The following is a 17,391-nucleotide window of genomic DNA, read 5'->3' as shown; positions in this document are numbered from 1 at the left end:
TCGGCCTCCCAGATTGCTGGGACTACAGGCGTGAGCCACCACGTCCAGCCCCCACATTGCTTCTGGCCTCCGTGGTAGACCTCCCAGACAGGGCGGTCGGGCAGACGCGCTCCTCACTTCCCAGACGGGGCGGCCGGGCAGAGGCGCTCCTCATTTCTCAGATGGGGCGGCCGGGCAGAGGCGCTCCTCACTTCCCAGACGATGGGTGGCCGGGCAGAGGTGCTCCTCACTTCCCAGACGGGCGGCCGGGCAGAGGCGCTCCTCACTTCCCAGACGGGGCTGCCGGGCAGAGGCGCTCCTCACTTCCCAGACGATGGGTGGCCGGGCAGAGGCGCTCCTCACTTCTTCCCAGACGGGGCGGCCGGGCAGAGGCGCTCCTCACTTCTTCCCAGACGGGGCGGCCGGGCAGAGGCGCTCCTCACTTCTTCCGAGACGGGGCGGCCGGGCAGAGGCGCTCCTCACTTCTTCCCAGACGGGGTGGCCGGGCAGAGGCGCTCCTCACTTCCCAGACGGGGCGGCCAGGCTGAGACGCTCCCCACCTCCCAGACGGGGCGGCGGCCGGGCAGGGGCTGCAATCCCGGCAGCCTGGGAGGCCAAGGCAGGCGGCTGGGAGGCGGAGGCTGCAGCGAGCCAAGACCACGCCACCGCACTCCAGCCCGGGCAACACCGAGCACCGAGTGAGCGAGCCTCCGTCAGCAGTCCCAGCACCTCGGGAGGCTGAGGCGGGCAGAGCAGTCGGGGTCAGGAGCTGGAGACCAGCCTGGCCAACCTGGTGAAACCGCGCCTCCAGCCAAAGGAGAAAAAGCAGGCAGCGGTGGTGGCGCGCGCCGGCAATCCCAGGCAGCCCGCAGGCCGGGGCAGGAGAATCACGGGAGCCGGAGGCAGGGAGTCTGCAGCGAGCCGACTAGATTCCAGCCTGGGCCACAGAAAGGACAGGAAAGGAAAGGAAAAGGAAAGGAAAGGAAAGGAAAGGGGAAAGAGGAAAGGAAAGAGGAAAGGAAAGGAAAGGAAAGGAAAGGAGGCCATGTGTTTCATATACATTTAATCTGCACAAAAGCCTATAACATGGACATTATTATCCTTATTTTACAGATGATAAGGTTGGGCTCAGAGAAGTAAAATGGTTTGCTTGAGGTCACTTAAGAGTCAGTAAGTAGTAGGACTGGGATTTGAACCGTGGCTTGCCTGACCTCAATGCTACACCATGCAGATGTAAGGCAACAAAACAAGAAAATGCCTAACTTTCACACCAGATAAAGAAGCTGAAGTGGAATCCACCGAACACCTTTATATATTATATAAATTACAGTTTTAAGTGACACAGCTTTGGAAAGTTCCAAACCAGGTGCCAGTGCTCCAAGTAAGCAAGATGGAGATCTAGAGAAAACCAAGAGGCTTGATTTCATTCCCCAAACACTACTGGGGAAGTGAACAGAGCCTACTTCCCGACCAATGAGAGGCACAGTGCTAAAATGAAACAAATATTGGTCAGAGATTCTAATTCTAGGTGGGAGTCAAAAGATTCACCTCTGAATTCTAGTTCTGCTATTATCACCTGAGTGACTCTGGCCATGCACTTAGCTTCTTCCAGGCCTGGTTCTCTTACCTGTTAAATGGGATAATACTATTGACCTGCAAGTTGCTATGAAGATCAAAGGAAACAATTTTGTGATAAAGGAACTATAAATAGTGCCATTATTCATTTTTCTTCCAATCCTGCCTCTGTTACCAACAGACTATGTAGCCTCCCTGGGCCACAGTCTCCTCAACTGTAAAGTGAAGAGATGAAATCAGGAGATTGCTAATGTTCCTTCATCACGTTTGTTAAGTTTTGTAATTGTGTTAGGTTTTTAGGTTGTGAATGAACAAGTCACCTCCACTTAGAAGCTCAGTCCTCTGGTTTCCTGCCTTTTGGGGAGGATTTGATATTTTATATGAAGTACTCTGGCCACTATGGCCAGAATTTCTATAATTTCCAGTAGCTCACCCTAGATAGCACTGAGTTTTCACTGCAGTTCTAGCTCCTGACTCAGGCCAGCCTCTCAAATTACAAATCACTGAACATGTGACCAACTGCTGAGACTCAATAAGTACACAAACACTGTGAGAAAACAGAAGACCAGACACCATGGGTATGGCTAGTGTTGGTGGACAAGAATTAAACTTTATAAAAGGTGATACAGTATAATTTCTAATAATGATTTTGTTACTATTATCATAACATTGCATCACATTTAATAAAGTTTAATTCTTGGCTTCCTATGCCAGCCCCCTCACATTTAATTGGCCCTCTTTGTCCTAATAAAATCTGAGTGGCACAGCACAGTGGCTGACAGAACTTTACCTCCTATTTTTTGAGCCTCCCAAAGGAGACCTAACATTTGTTGTATACCTGCTATGTACCATGAGGCCCTAAATGTCATCTAATTTGGACCTAACAATGACCTTATAAAAATGATCCCCACTTTACAGATGAGGAATCTGCGGCTCAGAGATGTTATGTAACTTGATCACACAGTCAGTAAATTACAGAGATGGAGTTGGAGGCCAAGTGTCTCTGGTTCAAATGCCCAGCGTCTTTCCACTACACCAGAAGTTTTTTCCAAGGATGAAAATCCACAGCCTTTTCTGATATTAGTTCTCTTTGTTCGGAATATCTTTCCGACTCTTATTCACCTCGATAACTTATATACATTCTTCAGTATTTAGCTGAGGTGTCTTATTTATGAAGCCTTCCCTGAACTTCTAGGCTGTCCTAAATAACCTTTTTTTCTGAGCTCTACCAGCATCCCCTTCTTATTTCTCTTTATTGTAATTTTTTTTTTTTGAGACAGGGTCTTGCTATATTGCCCAGACAAGTTTCGAACTCCTGAACTCAAGCGATTCTCCCACCTGGGCTCCACCATCCTCCAATGCCACCCCTCCCCTCCCCCAGTAGCTGGGATTACAGGCATGTGTCACCACACCCAGCTTGATGGTAATTTGTTATTGATATTTTTTTCCCAGGTAAGAACCATGAGCTCCTCAATTGCATGGAGTATCTTAATCATCTTTAATTCCAAGCGCCTAAAACAGAGAGGTCCTCTCACTGAATAATTTTTGAGCATACTGAGAAGAGTTAAAAACACGAAAACAAAACCTTTAAACCACTGCTTGCTGTGAATTCATAAACACTAGGATTAAATAATTGCTTAGACAAGAAAAGCATTTTCCAGGTCTGCTCAAAAATTGTGCTGGTTATAGTCCTTGCTCTGACTTTGTGTCTTGGAACAAAAAGCATATTCTGGAAGGCTGACGAACAACAGATAACACAAACCTTGACTGCTGTTGAAAATTCCAGATGGGGGAATCTGTGTTTTCAACCACTTGGGTGTATACAGGAGATGACTCATCGGCTGTTGCAAAGGATACACAACAACTGGGTATCGATACTTTCCGCTCTGTCAAGGGGCTCCCTGAAATAGAATACAGTGCAGTGACTGTACTTTAGGGTACACAAGAAGCCTCAGATTATACAGGCACAAGCAGGACTATTCCTGCCCCTCTTCTTCCTATGGGATCTTTGCTCAAGCTATCCCCCTGTGTCTGAAATGTTTTCAGGCTGGGTGTAGCGGCTCAAGCCTGTAATCCCAGTACGTTGGGAGGCCAAGGTAGGAGGACAGCTTGAGCGCAGAAATTCAAGACCAGCTTGGGCAATATAGTGAGATCCCATGTATAAAAAAAAATTAACCAAGCATGGTGGCACATGCCTGTAGTCCCAGCTACTCAGGAGGTGGGATGATCTCTTGAGTCTGGGAGACAGAGGCTGCAGTGAGCTGAGATTGCACCACTGCACTCCAGACTGGGGGACAGAGTGAGACCGTGTCAATCAATCAATCAATCAATCAATCAATCAATCAACGAAATGTTTTCAGTGACCTTTCTGCTATTATTCTGTCTTCTTAAGGCTCAGTTCATATATATTCCCCAAAAAGAAGTGACTTCTCTCATGTTCTGTACTTTGTGGGAAGATGGAAAATACTGTGTTGAGAGGGAAAAGACAGGACAGAACTACAAAGAGTCCTGAACCTAAGAGTCAGATGACCAAATATTAGCTCTGCCATATATATGCGATGTGATTTTGGGCAAGAACTATCTAGGCCACAGCTTCTTCAGCTGTAAAATTGGGCATATTATACTTACACTTCCAAAGATATTGTAAGGATTAAGATAAATACTAAGAGTAAATAACACTTACATATCACTTACTGTGTGCCAGGCACTGTTCTATGTACTTTATATATATTAACTCATTTAATCCTTACAACAACCCTCTAAGATAGCTATTTCTATCATATCAATTATTTCTATCATATCAATTATTTCTATCATATCAATTATTTCTATCATATAGATTTCTATCATTATTTCTATCATTGTTATTTCTAACATTATTATTTCTATCATATAGATTTCTAAAAATTGGGTACTGAGAAATTAAATTAGTTGGCCACGTATTTATTAAATGGTAGAACTGAGACTCCAATTCAAGCATTCTGGCTCCAGAGTCCATGCTCTAAACTGTCTCCTATATTGCCTCTACTACAGGGTTAACAAATGTAAAATACTGGGTGCTGATGAGAATACCTAATGTTAATTTTTACAAGATCAGGTTTCCAATGTGGGAGACTTGGTCAAGTTATTCTGTCTTAAGACAGTGTAAAATGAAGATGTCTGATGATACTAGATAGTCTAACTGAGCTGTCTGGGAAGATAACCCACTAGCCACATGTGGCTATTCACCTTTAAATTAATTAAAACTAAAGATAAAAAATTCACTTCCTTGGTTGCACTAGCCATATTTCAAGTGCTCGACAGCCACATGGGGCTAGTGGCTACCATACTGGACACTGAACCCATAGAACATTTCCATCATAGCAGAAAGTTCTTTTGGATAGCACTGAATAATAGACACTTTACAAAATATAGACTATATATTTCATGAGATCACTTTCAGCTCTAAAATGCTATGAATGTCAGGATTACAGATGAAGGAAAAGAGATGAGCAGAGCAGAAAAGAATAGAATGGAAGAAGTATGTCCTAAACATAATCGACATGCTCCAGGGAACAGATTCTGTATGTGTATTCTAACTGGTTTGTCTTCTTTATAACCGTCTAGCTCAAGAATTCTCTCCTGGCTAACACGGTGAAACCCCATCTCTGCCAAAAAATACAAAAAATTAGCCAGGCGTGGTGGCAGCCGCCTGTAGTCCCAGCTACTTGGGAGGCTGAGGCAGGAGAATGGTGTGAACCCGGAAGGCGGAGCTTGCAGTGAGCCGAGATCGTGCCACTGCACTCCAGCCTGGGCAACAGAGCGAGACTCCATCTCAAAAAAAAAAAAAAAAAAAGAATTCTCCAAATCCATACTCCTACTTCTCCTGGTAGGTGAAGTTCATCTTTGAGGCTCCACCCTTTTCTCTATCTCGCTGCTCCTTTCAGTAAGTACTCCTCTAGGGGCTTCCGTCTGTCCCTCTGGACAGAAAGCATTCTGATGAACAAATTCACGCTCAGGAACTGTGGATTTTATTCCTCTCCACATGCAGTTTAACATTTAACAAGTAGTTTTGAAAGACGTTCCAAGATGGCCGAATAGGAACAGCTCCAGTCTGCAGCTCCCAGCGTGAGCGATGCAGAAGACGAGTGATTTCTGCATTTCCAACTGAGGTACCGGGTTCATCTCACCGGGGCTTGTCAGACAGTGGGTGCAGCCCACAGAGCAGGGTGTGGCATTGCCTCACCCGGGAAGCACAAGGGGTCGGAGAATTCCCTTTCCTCGCAAAGGGAAGCCGTGACAGATGGTACCTGGAAAATCAAGACATTCCCACCCTAATACTGCACTTTTCCAATGGCCTTAGCAAACGGCACACTGGGAGACTGTATCCCGCGCCTGGCTCAGAGGGTCCCACGCCCATGGAGCCTCACTCACTGCTAACACAGCAGTCTGAGATTGAACTGCAAGGTGGCAGCGAGGCTGGGGGAAGGATGTCCACCGTTGCTGAGGCTTGAGTAGGTAAACAAGCAGCGGGAAGCTCGAACTGGGTGGAGCCTACCGCAGCTCAAGGAGGCCTGCCTGCCTCTGTAGACTCCACCTCTGGGGGCAGGGCATAGCTGAACAAAAGGCAGCAGAAACTTCTGCAGACTTAAACGTCCCTGTCTGACAGCTTTGAAGAGAGTAGTGGTTCTCCCAGCACGGAGTTTGTGATCTGAGAACAGACAGACTGCCTCCTCAAGTGGGTCCCTGACCCCCGAGTAGCCTAACTGGGAGACACCTCCCAGTAGGGGCTGACTGACACCCATACAGCTGGGTGCCCCTCTGAGACGAAGCTTCTGGAGGAAGGATCAGGCAGCAACATCTGCTGTTCTGCAATATTTGCTGTTTTGCAGACTCTGCTGGTGACACCCAGGCAAACAGGGTCTGGAGTGGACCTCCAGCAAACTCCAACAGACCTGCAGCTGAGGGTCCTGAAAATTAGAAGGAAAACTAACAAACAGAAAGGACATCCACACCAAAACCCCATCTTGACGTCACCATCATCAAAGACCAAAGGTAGATAAAACCACAAAGATGGGGAGAAACCAGAGCAGAAAAGCGGAAAATTCTAAAAATCAGAGCGCCTCTTCTCCTCCAAAGAACACAGCTCCTCTCCAGCAACGGAACAAGGTTGGACGGAGAATGACTTTGATGAGTTTAGAGAAGAAGGCTTCAGACGATCAGTAATAACAAACTTTTCTGAGCTAAAGGAGGATGTTCGAACCCATCGCAAAGAAGCTAAAAACCTTGAAAAAAGATTAGACGACTAACTAACTAGAATAAACAGTGTAGAGAAGTCCTTAAATGACCTGATGGAGCTGAAAACCATGGCATGAGAACTACGTGACACATGCACAACCTTCAGTAGCCTATTTGATCAAGTGGAAGAAAGGGTATCAGTGATGGAAGATCAAATGAATGAAATGAAGTGAGTAGAGAAGTTTAGAGAAAAAAGAGTAAAAAGAAACGAACAAAGCCTCCAAGAAATATGGGACTACGTGAAAAGACCAAATCTACATCTGACTGCTGTACCTGAAAGTGGCGGGGAGAATGGAACCAAGTTGGAAAACACTCTTCAGAATATTATCCAGGAGAACTTCCCCAATCTAGCAAGGCAGGCCAACATTCAAATTCAGGAAATATAGAGAACGCCACAAAGATACTCCTCGAGAAGAGCAACTCCAAGACACATAATTTTCAGATTCACCAAAGTTGAAACGAAGGAAAAAATGTTAAGGGCGGCCAGAGAGAAAGGTCGGGTTGCCCACAAAGGGAAGCCCATCAGACTAACAGTGGATCTCTCAGCAGAAACTCTACAAGCCAGAAGAGAGTGGGGGCCAATATTCAACATTCTTAAAGAAAATAATTTTCAACCCAGAATTTCATATCCCGCCCAACTGAGCTTCATAAGTGAAGGCGAAATAAAATCCTGTACAGACAAACAAATGCTGAGAGATTTTTGTCACCACCAGGCCTGCCTTACAAGAGCTCCTGAAGGAAGCACTAAACATGGAAAGGAACAACCGGTACTGGCCACTCCAAAAACATGCCCAATTGTAAAGGCCATCAATGCTAGGAAGAAACTGCGTCAACTAACAAGCAAAATAATCAGGTAACATCATAATGACAGGATCAAATTCACACATAACAATATTAATCTTAAATGTAAATGGGCTAAATGCTCCAATTAGAAGACACAGACTGGCAAATTGGATAGAGTCAAGACCCATCAGTGTGCTGTATTCAGGAAACCCATCTCACATGCAGAGACACATATAGGCTGAAAATAAAGGGATTGAGGAAGATCTACCAAGCCAATGGAAAACAAAAAAAAGCAGAGGTTGCAATCCTAGTCTTTGATAAAACAGACTTTAAACCAACAAAGATCAAAAGAGACAAAGAAGGCCATTACATAATGGTAAAGGGATCAATTCAACAAGAAGAGCTAACTATCCTAAATATATATGCACCCAATACAGGAGCACCCAGATTCATAAAACAAGTCCTTAGAGATCTACAAAGAGACTTACACTCCCACACAATAATAATGGGAGACTTTAACACCCCACTGTCAACATTAGACAGATCAACAAGACAGAAAGTTAACAAGGATATCCAGGAATTGAACTCAGCTCTGCACCAAGCAGACCTAATAGACAGCTACAGAACGCTCCACCCCAAATCAACAGAATATACATTCTTCTCAGCACCACATCACACTTATTCTAAAATTGACCACACAGTTGGAAGTAAAGCACTCCTTGGCAAATGTAAAAGAACAGAAATTATAACAAACTGTCTCTCAGACCACAGTACAATCAAACTAGAACTCAGGATTAAGAAACTCACTCAAAACCGCTCAACTACATGGAAAATGAACAACCTGCTCCTGAATGACTACTGGGTACGTAACGAAATGAAGGCAGAAATAAAGATGTTCTTTGAAACCAATGAGAACAAAGACACAACATACCGGAATCTCTGGGGCACATTTAAAGCAGTGTGTAGAGGGAAATTTATAGCACTAAATGCCCACAAGAGAAAGCAGGAAAGATCTAAAATTGACACCCTAACATCACCATTAAAAGAACTAGAGAAGCAAGAGCAAACACATTCAAAAGCTAGCAGAAGGCAAGAAATAACTAAGATCAGAGAAGAACTGAAGGAGATAGAGACACAAAAAACCCTTCAAAAAAATCAATGAATCCAGGAGCTGGTTTTTTGAAAAGATCAACAAAATTGATAGACCGCTAGCAAGACTAATAAAGAAGAAAATAGAGAAGAATCAAATAGACGCAATAAAAAATGATAAAGGGGATATCACCACTGATCCCACAGAAATACAAACTATCATCAGAGAATACTATAAACATCTCTACGCAAATAAACTGGAAAATCTAGAAGAAATGGATAAATTCCTGGACACATACACCCTCCCAAGACTAAACCAGGAAGAAGTTGAATCCCTGAATAGACCAGTAACAGGTTCTGAAATTGAGGCAATAATAGCCTACCAAACAAAAAAAGTCCAGGACCAGACGGATTCACAGCTGAATTCTACCAGAGGTACAAGGAGGAGCTGGTACCATTCCTTCTGAAACTATTCCAATCAATAGAAAAAGAGGGAATCCTCCCTAATTCATTTTATGAGGCCAACATCATCCTGATACCAAAGCCTGGCAGAGACACAACAGAAAAAGAGAATTTTAGACCAATATCCCTGATGAACATCGATGCAAAAATCTTCAATAAAATACTGGCAAACCGAATCCAGCAGCACATCAAAAAGCTTATCCACCACGATCAAGTTGGCTTCATCCCTGGGATGCAAGGCTGGTTCAACATATGCAAATCAATAAACGTAATCCAGCATATAAACAGAACCAAAGACAAAAATCACATGATTATCTCAATAGACGCAGAAAAGGCCTTTGACAAAATTCAACAACACTTCATGCTAAAAACTCTCAATAAACTAGGTACTGATGGGACATATCTCAAAATAATAAAAGCTATTTATGACAAACCCACAGCCAATATCATACTGAATGAGCAAAAACTGAAAGCATTCCCTTTGAAAACTGGCACAAAACAGGGATGCCCTCTCTCACCACTCCTATTCAACATAGTGCTGGAAGTTCTGGCCAGGGCAATCAGGCAGGAGAAGGAAATAAAGGGTATTCAATTAGGAAAAGAGGAAGTCAAATTGTCCCTGTTTGCAGATGACATGATTGTATATTTAGAAAACCCCACTGTCTCAGCCCCAAATCTCCTTAAGCTGATAAGTAACTTCAGCGAAGTCTCAGGATACAAAATCAATGTGCAAAAATCACAAGCATTCCTATACACCAATAACAGACAAACAGAGAGCCAAATCATGAGTGAACTCCCATTCACAATTGCTTCAAAGAGAATAAAATACCTAGGAATCCAACTCACAAGGGATGTGAAGGACCTCTTCAAGGAGAACTACAAACCACTGCTCAATGAAATAAAAGAGGACACGAACAAATGGAAGAATATTCCATGCTCATGGATAGGAAGAATCAATACTGTGAAAATGGCCATACTGCCCAAGGTAATTTATAGATTCAATGCCATCCCCCCATCAAGCTACCAATGACTTTCTTCACAGAATTGGAAAAAACTACTTTAAAGTTCATATGGAATCAAAAAAGAGCCCAAATTGCCAAGACAATCCTATGCCAAAAGAACAAAGCTGGAGGCATCACACTACCTGACTTCAAACTATACTACAAGGCTACAGTAACCAAAACAGCATGGTACTGGTACCAAAACAGAGATATAGACCAATGGAACAGAATAGAGCCCTCGGAAATAATACCACACATCTACAACCATTTGATCTTTGACAAACCTGACAAAAACAAGAAATGGGAAAAGGATTCCCTGTTTAATAAATGGTGCTGGGAAAACTGGATCCCTTTCTTATACCTTATACAAAAATTAATTCAAGATGGATTAAAGACTTAAATGTTAGGCCTAAAACCATAAAAACCCTAGAAGAAAACCTAGACAATACCATTCAGGACCTAGGCATGGGCAAGGACTTCATGACTAAAACACCAAAAGCAATGGCAACAAAAGCCAAAATTGACAAATGGGATCTAATTAAACTAAAGAGCTTTTGTACAGCAAAAGAAACTACCATCAGAGTGAACAGGCAACCTACAGAATGGGAGAAAATTTTTACAATCTACCCATCTGACAAAGGGCTAATATCCAGAATCTACAAAGAACTTAAACAAAGTTACAAGAAAAAATCAAACAACCCCATCGAAAAGTGGGCAGAGGATATGAACAGACACTTCTCAAAAGAAGACATTTGTGCAGCCAACAGACACATGAAAAAAGCTCATCATCACTGGCCATCAGAGAAATGCAAATCAAAACCACAATGAGATACCATCTCACACCAGTTAGAATGGCGATCATTACAAAGTCAGGAAACAACAGGTGCTGGAGAGGATGTGGAGAAACAGGAACACTTTTACACTGTTGGTGGGACTATAAACTAGTTCAACCATTGTGGAGACGGTGTGGCAATTCCTCAAGGATCTAGAACTAGAAATACCATTTGACCCAGCCATCCCATTACTGGGTATATACCCAAAGAATTATAAATCATGCTGCTATAAAGACACATGCACACGTATGTTTATTGTGGCACTATTCACAATAGCAAAGACCTGGAACCAACCCAAATGTCCATCAATGATAGAGTGGATTAAGAAAATGTGGCACATATACACCATGGAATACTATGCAGCCATAAAAAAGGATGAGTTCATGTCCTTTGTAGGGACATGGATGAAGCTGGAAACCATCATTCTCAGCAAACTATCGCAAGAACAAAAAATCAAACACCGCATGTTCTCATTCATAGGTGGGAATTGAACAAGGAGAACACATGGACACAGGAAGGGGAACATCACACTCCAGGGACTGTTGTGGGGTGGGGGGAAGGGGGAGGGACAGCAATAGGAGATATACCTAACGCTAAATGACGAGTTAATGGGTGCAGCACACCAACATGGCACATGTATACATATGTAACAAATCTGCACATTGTGCACATGTACCCTAGAACTTAAAGCATAAAAAAAAAGTCAAAAAGAAAGAAAGAAAGAAAACATTTAACAAGTAGTCTTTAAAAGACAGGTTCTAGTTCCATCTACTCTGACAAGCCTCTCTAGGTGGAATCACTGAACTTTACACCCCCAGTTAGAGCTTCCAACTTAAAATTTCTTTCAGGGAAAGAAACGTAGCTACAGCTTTGCTTTGATATGTTTTCCTCAACGTAAAGAATTTCCAGTAGACCAATTCTTTTTTTTTTTTGAACAGAAAGAAAACTGTTTTATTACACAATTAAACTTGAATGTGACATGCATCATAGTCAATCTGCTTAAGAGACTGCAGAGCCAGAAAGATGGTCACCAAAATTAGTCCACAAGTAGAAGAATGTACAGCACCATGTCATAGACCAGTTCTTTTCAAACTTTCCCACCAAAGTAACAATGATTCAGAGAAGAGTAAACATTAAACTCTGAAGTGTAGGAGTCCCTGTTGCCTTGAAACAATTACAATAAGCATAACATCTACTAGCAGGCTTGTCTTTCATTTTAGAAATTCATGAAGGTTTTATATTATATTTCATAATAGAACCATATTTGTATCTGAAATGTGTAAATGAAAAACAGCATTTCTGTTCCCAAATCTTGGTTAAAAAATTGACATACTATTATTTAATCTTGTGACTTCTAGCACCCAGGGCACAAAACCAGACCAGATGACATTACTTTTTCAGTCATTTGTACTGGAAATAATAAAGAAAGAAACTGGGTGATGGGAAGAGAAAAGAGAATGGAGATTTTGTGAGGACACTTGGGAAGGAGAGCTGAAGAGAAATGCTAGCCTTGGAAGGAAGATCTAGTGGCGTCCACAAAGCAGGAGAGAACTGAGGCATGTACAAGTTGCCAACAAAGCAGGACCTGGAAAAAGCCTGAACCAAGAGGTGGAGGAGCCTTAGAACCGGGAAAGCATTAAAGATATAGAGAATAACTGTATGAGGAGCAAAACAACCACTGGCTACAACTTGGCCAAACCAGTTTACAAGCATATTAAAGAAAAAATTTTTTTAAGGCTAGTCAAGGGAAGCAGTAGGAGTTACAAGCATATTTTTGAAAGAACAGGGAAAGGTAATTCTAATGCAATGGTAGTAGGCAAAAAATCAATTAATGGAAATCAATAAAATAGTATTCATATTACTAATGTAAATGTATAAAATATCACTAATAGTACCCAGTGAGCTATCTTCTTAAAAGTTTTATTTTAGTGAAACTGAACAGTATTTATGCGGATTGACTTGCTGAGCATCCACCCCCACCTACTTTTATTGCATTGTACTCCTTTTTGTACAGATTGGAAGCATTAAAAGCTACATTTCTTGGATTCTTTTGCAGCTAGGGTATGGATGCAAATTGGCCTCTACCAATCAGATGCCCTCACAAAAGATCTGGAAGGCAGGCGGGAGGCAGAGGACATCTTTCTTTTCCTTCTGCTTTTGCTAATAACAAGGATGATGATATAGAGACATTGTGTTTTTTGATCTAGCATTTGGTCCCTGGGTGCAGAGAGGCCCTGTGGCAACGGCTATGACGAGAGCTTCCAATTCTTAGATTTCAGTTTTGGCACTGTATTCTGAACTTAAAAGATTTAGTGGTTCCCTCCTGAAAGTTTAGCCTAGAGCTCACTCCTCTACCCCTTCTAATGACTTAAAGTACCTTAATATTCTATATTAAACTCCTCTCTGCTTAAAATGGCTGAAGTGGGTTCTGTTTCCTCTGCCTGATATAGCTTTCATCTCTCATTCTTTCTCCCATTTTCCTTTTTTGGTCTTAAGCTTCAACTAATTTCTTCCAATAAAATGTCACAAATCCTCACAACTAGGAAGAGATAACCTGGCTCTACCACAGCAACTCTCACATATTCTATAATAATCTGTGTTTCCCTCACTAGACTGAGAGCTCTTTGAATGCACAGAGTATTCCCAAGGCCCTTATTAAATGTTTGCTGACTTCCCACTGCCCTTTGTCTACAGATAGTTGCCCAGGGTTAGAGAGAGGAGCTGCCTTGTCTGCTTGCAGTACATACCCACAGAGGATAGCAACATCTTCTCAAGAAAGCTCTGAGAAAGATCAGCAGAGAGGACCAATCACTGTTCCCAGAGGCAGGACACCTAGGTTCCAATGTAGTCTGCCATTGCTTTAGTGTGACACATTGGATACACCACTTCATTCTGGCTACCTGGGCCTCAGTTTTCTCATCAGAAATAAGTGCTCTCAAACCACTTTCCACAGTAAAATTCTAATTCTAGATATATATCAATCTTGCTCACATCTCTCTCTCATGGCACTACCCCCTGTCCCTCTGGTTTGTTTGTTGATTTATTTATTTATTGAGACGGAGTCTCACTCACTCCATTGATTGATTGATTGATTGATTGAGACGGAGTCTCACTCACTCTGTCGCCCAGGCTGGAGTGCAGAGGCACGATCTCAGCTCACTGCAACCTCCACCTCCTGGGTTCAAGTGATTCTCCTGCCTCAGCCTCCTGAGTAGCTGGAATTGCAGGCTTGTGCTTGGATAATTTTTGTATTTTTAGTAGAGAAAGGGTTTCACCATGTTGGCCAGGCTGGTTTTGAACTCCTGACCTCAAGTGATCTGCCTGCCTCAGCCTCCCAAAGTGCTGGGATTACAGGCGTAAGCCACTGTGTCCGGCCATCCTCCAGTTTATTTTTAAAGCTACTATTTGCTAAAGGCCTTGAAACAAAATTACTTTGACTATGGAAGAAGATAGTTCCTTATTTAGTCTTGAACAGACACATTCCTTTTAGCCAAACAGGTGGGTGAAAAAGAAATCAGCTTGGGAGAGCAGGTCTATCAGGTTTCTCTGGCTCTCCTCTTGTAGGTAGAAATTCATCTGGGCCTGTTTACATTCTGAAAAAGGTCAAGTTCTGAAATACTTTTGGAAGCAGCCCAAAAGAAGGCTGCTATACCCCCCACAGGGTTGGGACACACATTGAGAGCAATTAAGAAGACCTGAGGTGAACCAGTTATGCCATTTAAGAATTTTATGCATCAAGAAAGGTTTAATTGTTTCAGTGAGATTAAAATAACAACTTCTCATATTCAGATAATGCGTTATAGCTTGCACACTGTTTTCTTACACACTAAACTTGTGCTGATAACATCTCTGAAAATTGCATAAGATAGGCATCTCTATCCCTATTATAAAAATAAGGCAACCAAGGAACAGAGAAGTGGCTTGCTCATCACATACCTGGTTAACTAGCATTTAGAAGAACCAGGAAGGTTTCCTGACTCCTACTTTAGATTTTTTCCATTGCAATCATTCTAATTATCTCCATCTAGTTAAGAGAAGCGCTCTCCCTTTGGCCTGGAATGAATGGAGGGAAACTTTCCCCTTAAGGAATGCCCAATTTTTATGTTAATAAAAACTTAGCCCAGCAGTTGTATTAAGCTAACATTAGCTGACACCTCCTCTATGTCACACATGTACAAGATGAGTCAGATTTGATTCTTGATCTGCGGGAGACAGACACAGACAGATAATTACAACCCAATAAGATAAAGACTATGCTAAAAGCACATGGGAACCCAGAGGTGCCCTGAACTCTGCCTCGATGGGCTAAAGAACGCCTCTAAAAGTTAATAATATTGAAGCTGATTTTGTGTGTTTTTTTTTTTTTTTTTTTTTTTTGAGACGGAGTCTTGCTCTGTCGCCCAGGCTGGAGTGCAGTGGCGCAATCTCGGCTCACTGCAAGCTCCGCCCCCCGGGTTCACGCCATTCTCCTGCCTCAGCCTCTCTGAGTAGCTGGGACTACAGGCACCCGCCACCACGCCCAGCTAATTTTTTGTATTTTTAGTAGAGACGGGGTTTCACCGTGGTCTCGATCTCCTGACCTCGTGATCCGCCCGCCTCGGCCTCCCAAAGTGCTGGGATTACAAGCGTGAGCCACCGCGCCCGGCCGCTGATTTTGATTTTTACTGAGTATAACTTATGCTACTTCAAATCATTTTACCTCTCTGTTCCTTATTTGTCTCATTTGTAAAACAGGGCTAGAAATACTGGTTTTGTCTAATATAAGTGTACAAATCTTAAGAGTATTGAAGCTGATCTTAATGGAAGGTTCCTCAGAGCTTTTTCTAACAAAAGTATCCAAGAAGTTCTGTTATTTTCAGAACCAGGACTACAGTGGTGACCACAGACCATTTCAGAGCTGCTTCAGAACTAAGCTTTGCTGAAGGCAAAGCTCCTAATTCGGGGCTGTTTGTGAATCCTCTGCATAAAGGTTTGCATGAAGGAACCACTCATTTCCTTCCTTAAGAAACAGCTTCCAAGGCATAAAACGGACAGACACTCTGAGAACACTATTAAGGCAAGAGGAAAGTCAGAAGTACAGAGTGTAGAATCATGGTCTTCTACCAGAAAGTTTCTGTTGCCTATTCTCCATTCTTGCTGCCACCTTGCTTGTTTAAGATTCAGAACTTGAACTAATGTGACGGCCCTCTCAGTGATTGCTGCTTTCAGTATTCTCCGGTATCTTTTTCATACTGCCACCAAGATTTCATGTCTGGTCAACAAATATGACCTTGTCTCTCCACAGATTAAGACTTTGTTGGTTTCACCTCACCTGCAGTGTCAGTCATGTAGCATACAAAATGCTGCCCATGTAGCCTAATTAGTCTTTCCAGCCCCATTTCTCACTACTTTTTACTCACATTCAACGACCTTTTTTTGGCCAATGTCCCATTCTCTCATACTACCAAGCTTTTGACCATGCTGTTTCTTCTCATTAGAATGCCTTTTTCCTCTTTCATTCAGCAAACTTGCTCCTCCTCCTTCAAGAGTAGGCTAAAGTGACACTAATACTTGGAAGCCTGCCCTGACCACCCCATTAGCAAAAAAACACCCTCTATGTTCTATTTTCCTATACTACCACATCCACCACCCCCCACAGCTTTCCTCTTTCATATTGTTTATTCCTCTGTACTAAAAATGTTAGTATGTCTCTCCATTAGGCTGTCTGTTCCTTGGGGACAGGGACTGTGTGTTGTTTGTTTATCCCAGCACTGCGATCTTCATGATGCAGCAAAGCAAACATAATGTCCTCCTGTTTTATGAATATGAGACATAACGCCTCTCACATTTCTGGCAAGAGTTGCAGACCTGTAAATCACTTGTTATTTAGCCTCTTTCTATTTAGCCAGGTCAAGACAAGCATAGGGTAGACATCTGACTTTCAGACGTCACTGTTGTATCCTGATTTCCACCCTGCAGTGATAAGCCCATGTAGTCCTTCCTCCCACAAACATTTATGTGTCAGTCAGGCACTGTCCTGAGTATAGAGTGTAGACCTATAGTATAGAGACCTGCCCATTGTCTCTTTGAGTATAGACCTGCCCATCTGGCTCTACAGAGTGCATTAACTATGTAACTTCAGGTCATTTTACCTTTTTGAACTTCAGTCTCCTCATTTGTGAAATGATTATGTATTGTAATCTCTTCAAACTATAATTCTGCTCGTGGTAAGGATTAAAGGGGATACAGGTTGAATAACCCTGATCTGAAATGCTTGGGGCAAGAGGTATTTCAGATTTTGTAATATCTGCATTATACTTATTCAGCATGCCAAATCTGAAAATCTGAAACCTGATATATTCCTATGAGCATTTCCTCTGAGCACCACGTTGGTGCTTTTGGATTTGGGATAC

At 42.7% G+C, this 17,391-nt stretch overlaps 1 protein-coding gene across 5 annotated transcripts in view; it reads right to left on the bottom strand.

Moving 5' to 3' along the window:
- The window catches only part of C2CD3 (C2 domain containing 3 centriole elongation regulator), a 165,879-nt gene that overhangs the window by 42,828 nt on the left and 105,660 nt on the right, over positions 1-17,391 (bottom strand). For all 5 annotated transcript variants that reach the window (XM_030829768.1, XM_030794500.1, XM_030794498.1 and 2 more), the window contains one exon: positions 3,317-3,455. In XM_030829768.1, the coding sequence (XP_030685628.1) occupies positions 3,317-3,455 (139 nt within the window). The remainder of the gene's footprint in view (positions 1-3,316; positions 3,456-17,391) is intronic.

The sequence above is a fragment of the Nomascus leucogenys genome, chromosome 15 (assembly GCF_006542625.1).
Source record: "Nomascus leucogenys isolate Asia chromosome 15, Asia_NLE_v1, whole genome shotgun sequence".
NCBI lineage: Eukaryota > Metazoa > Chordata > Mammalia > Primates > Hylobatidae > Nomascus > Nomascus leucogenys.
This window is presented reverse-complemented; position numbering and strand designations above follow the sequence as displayed.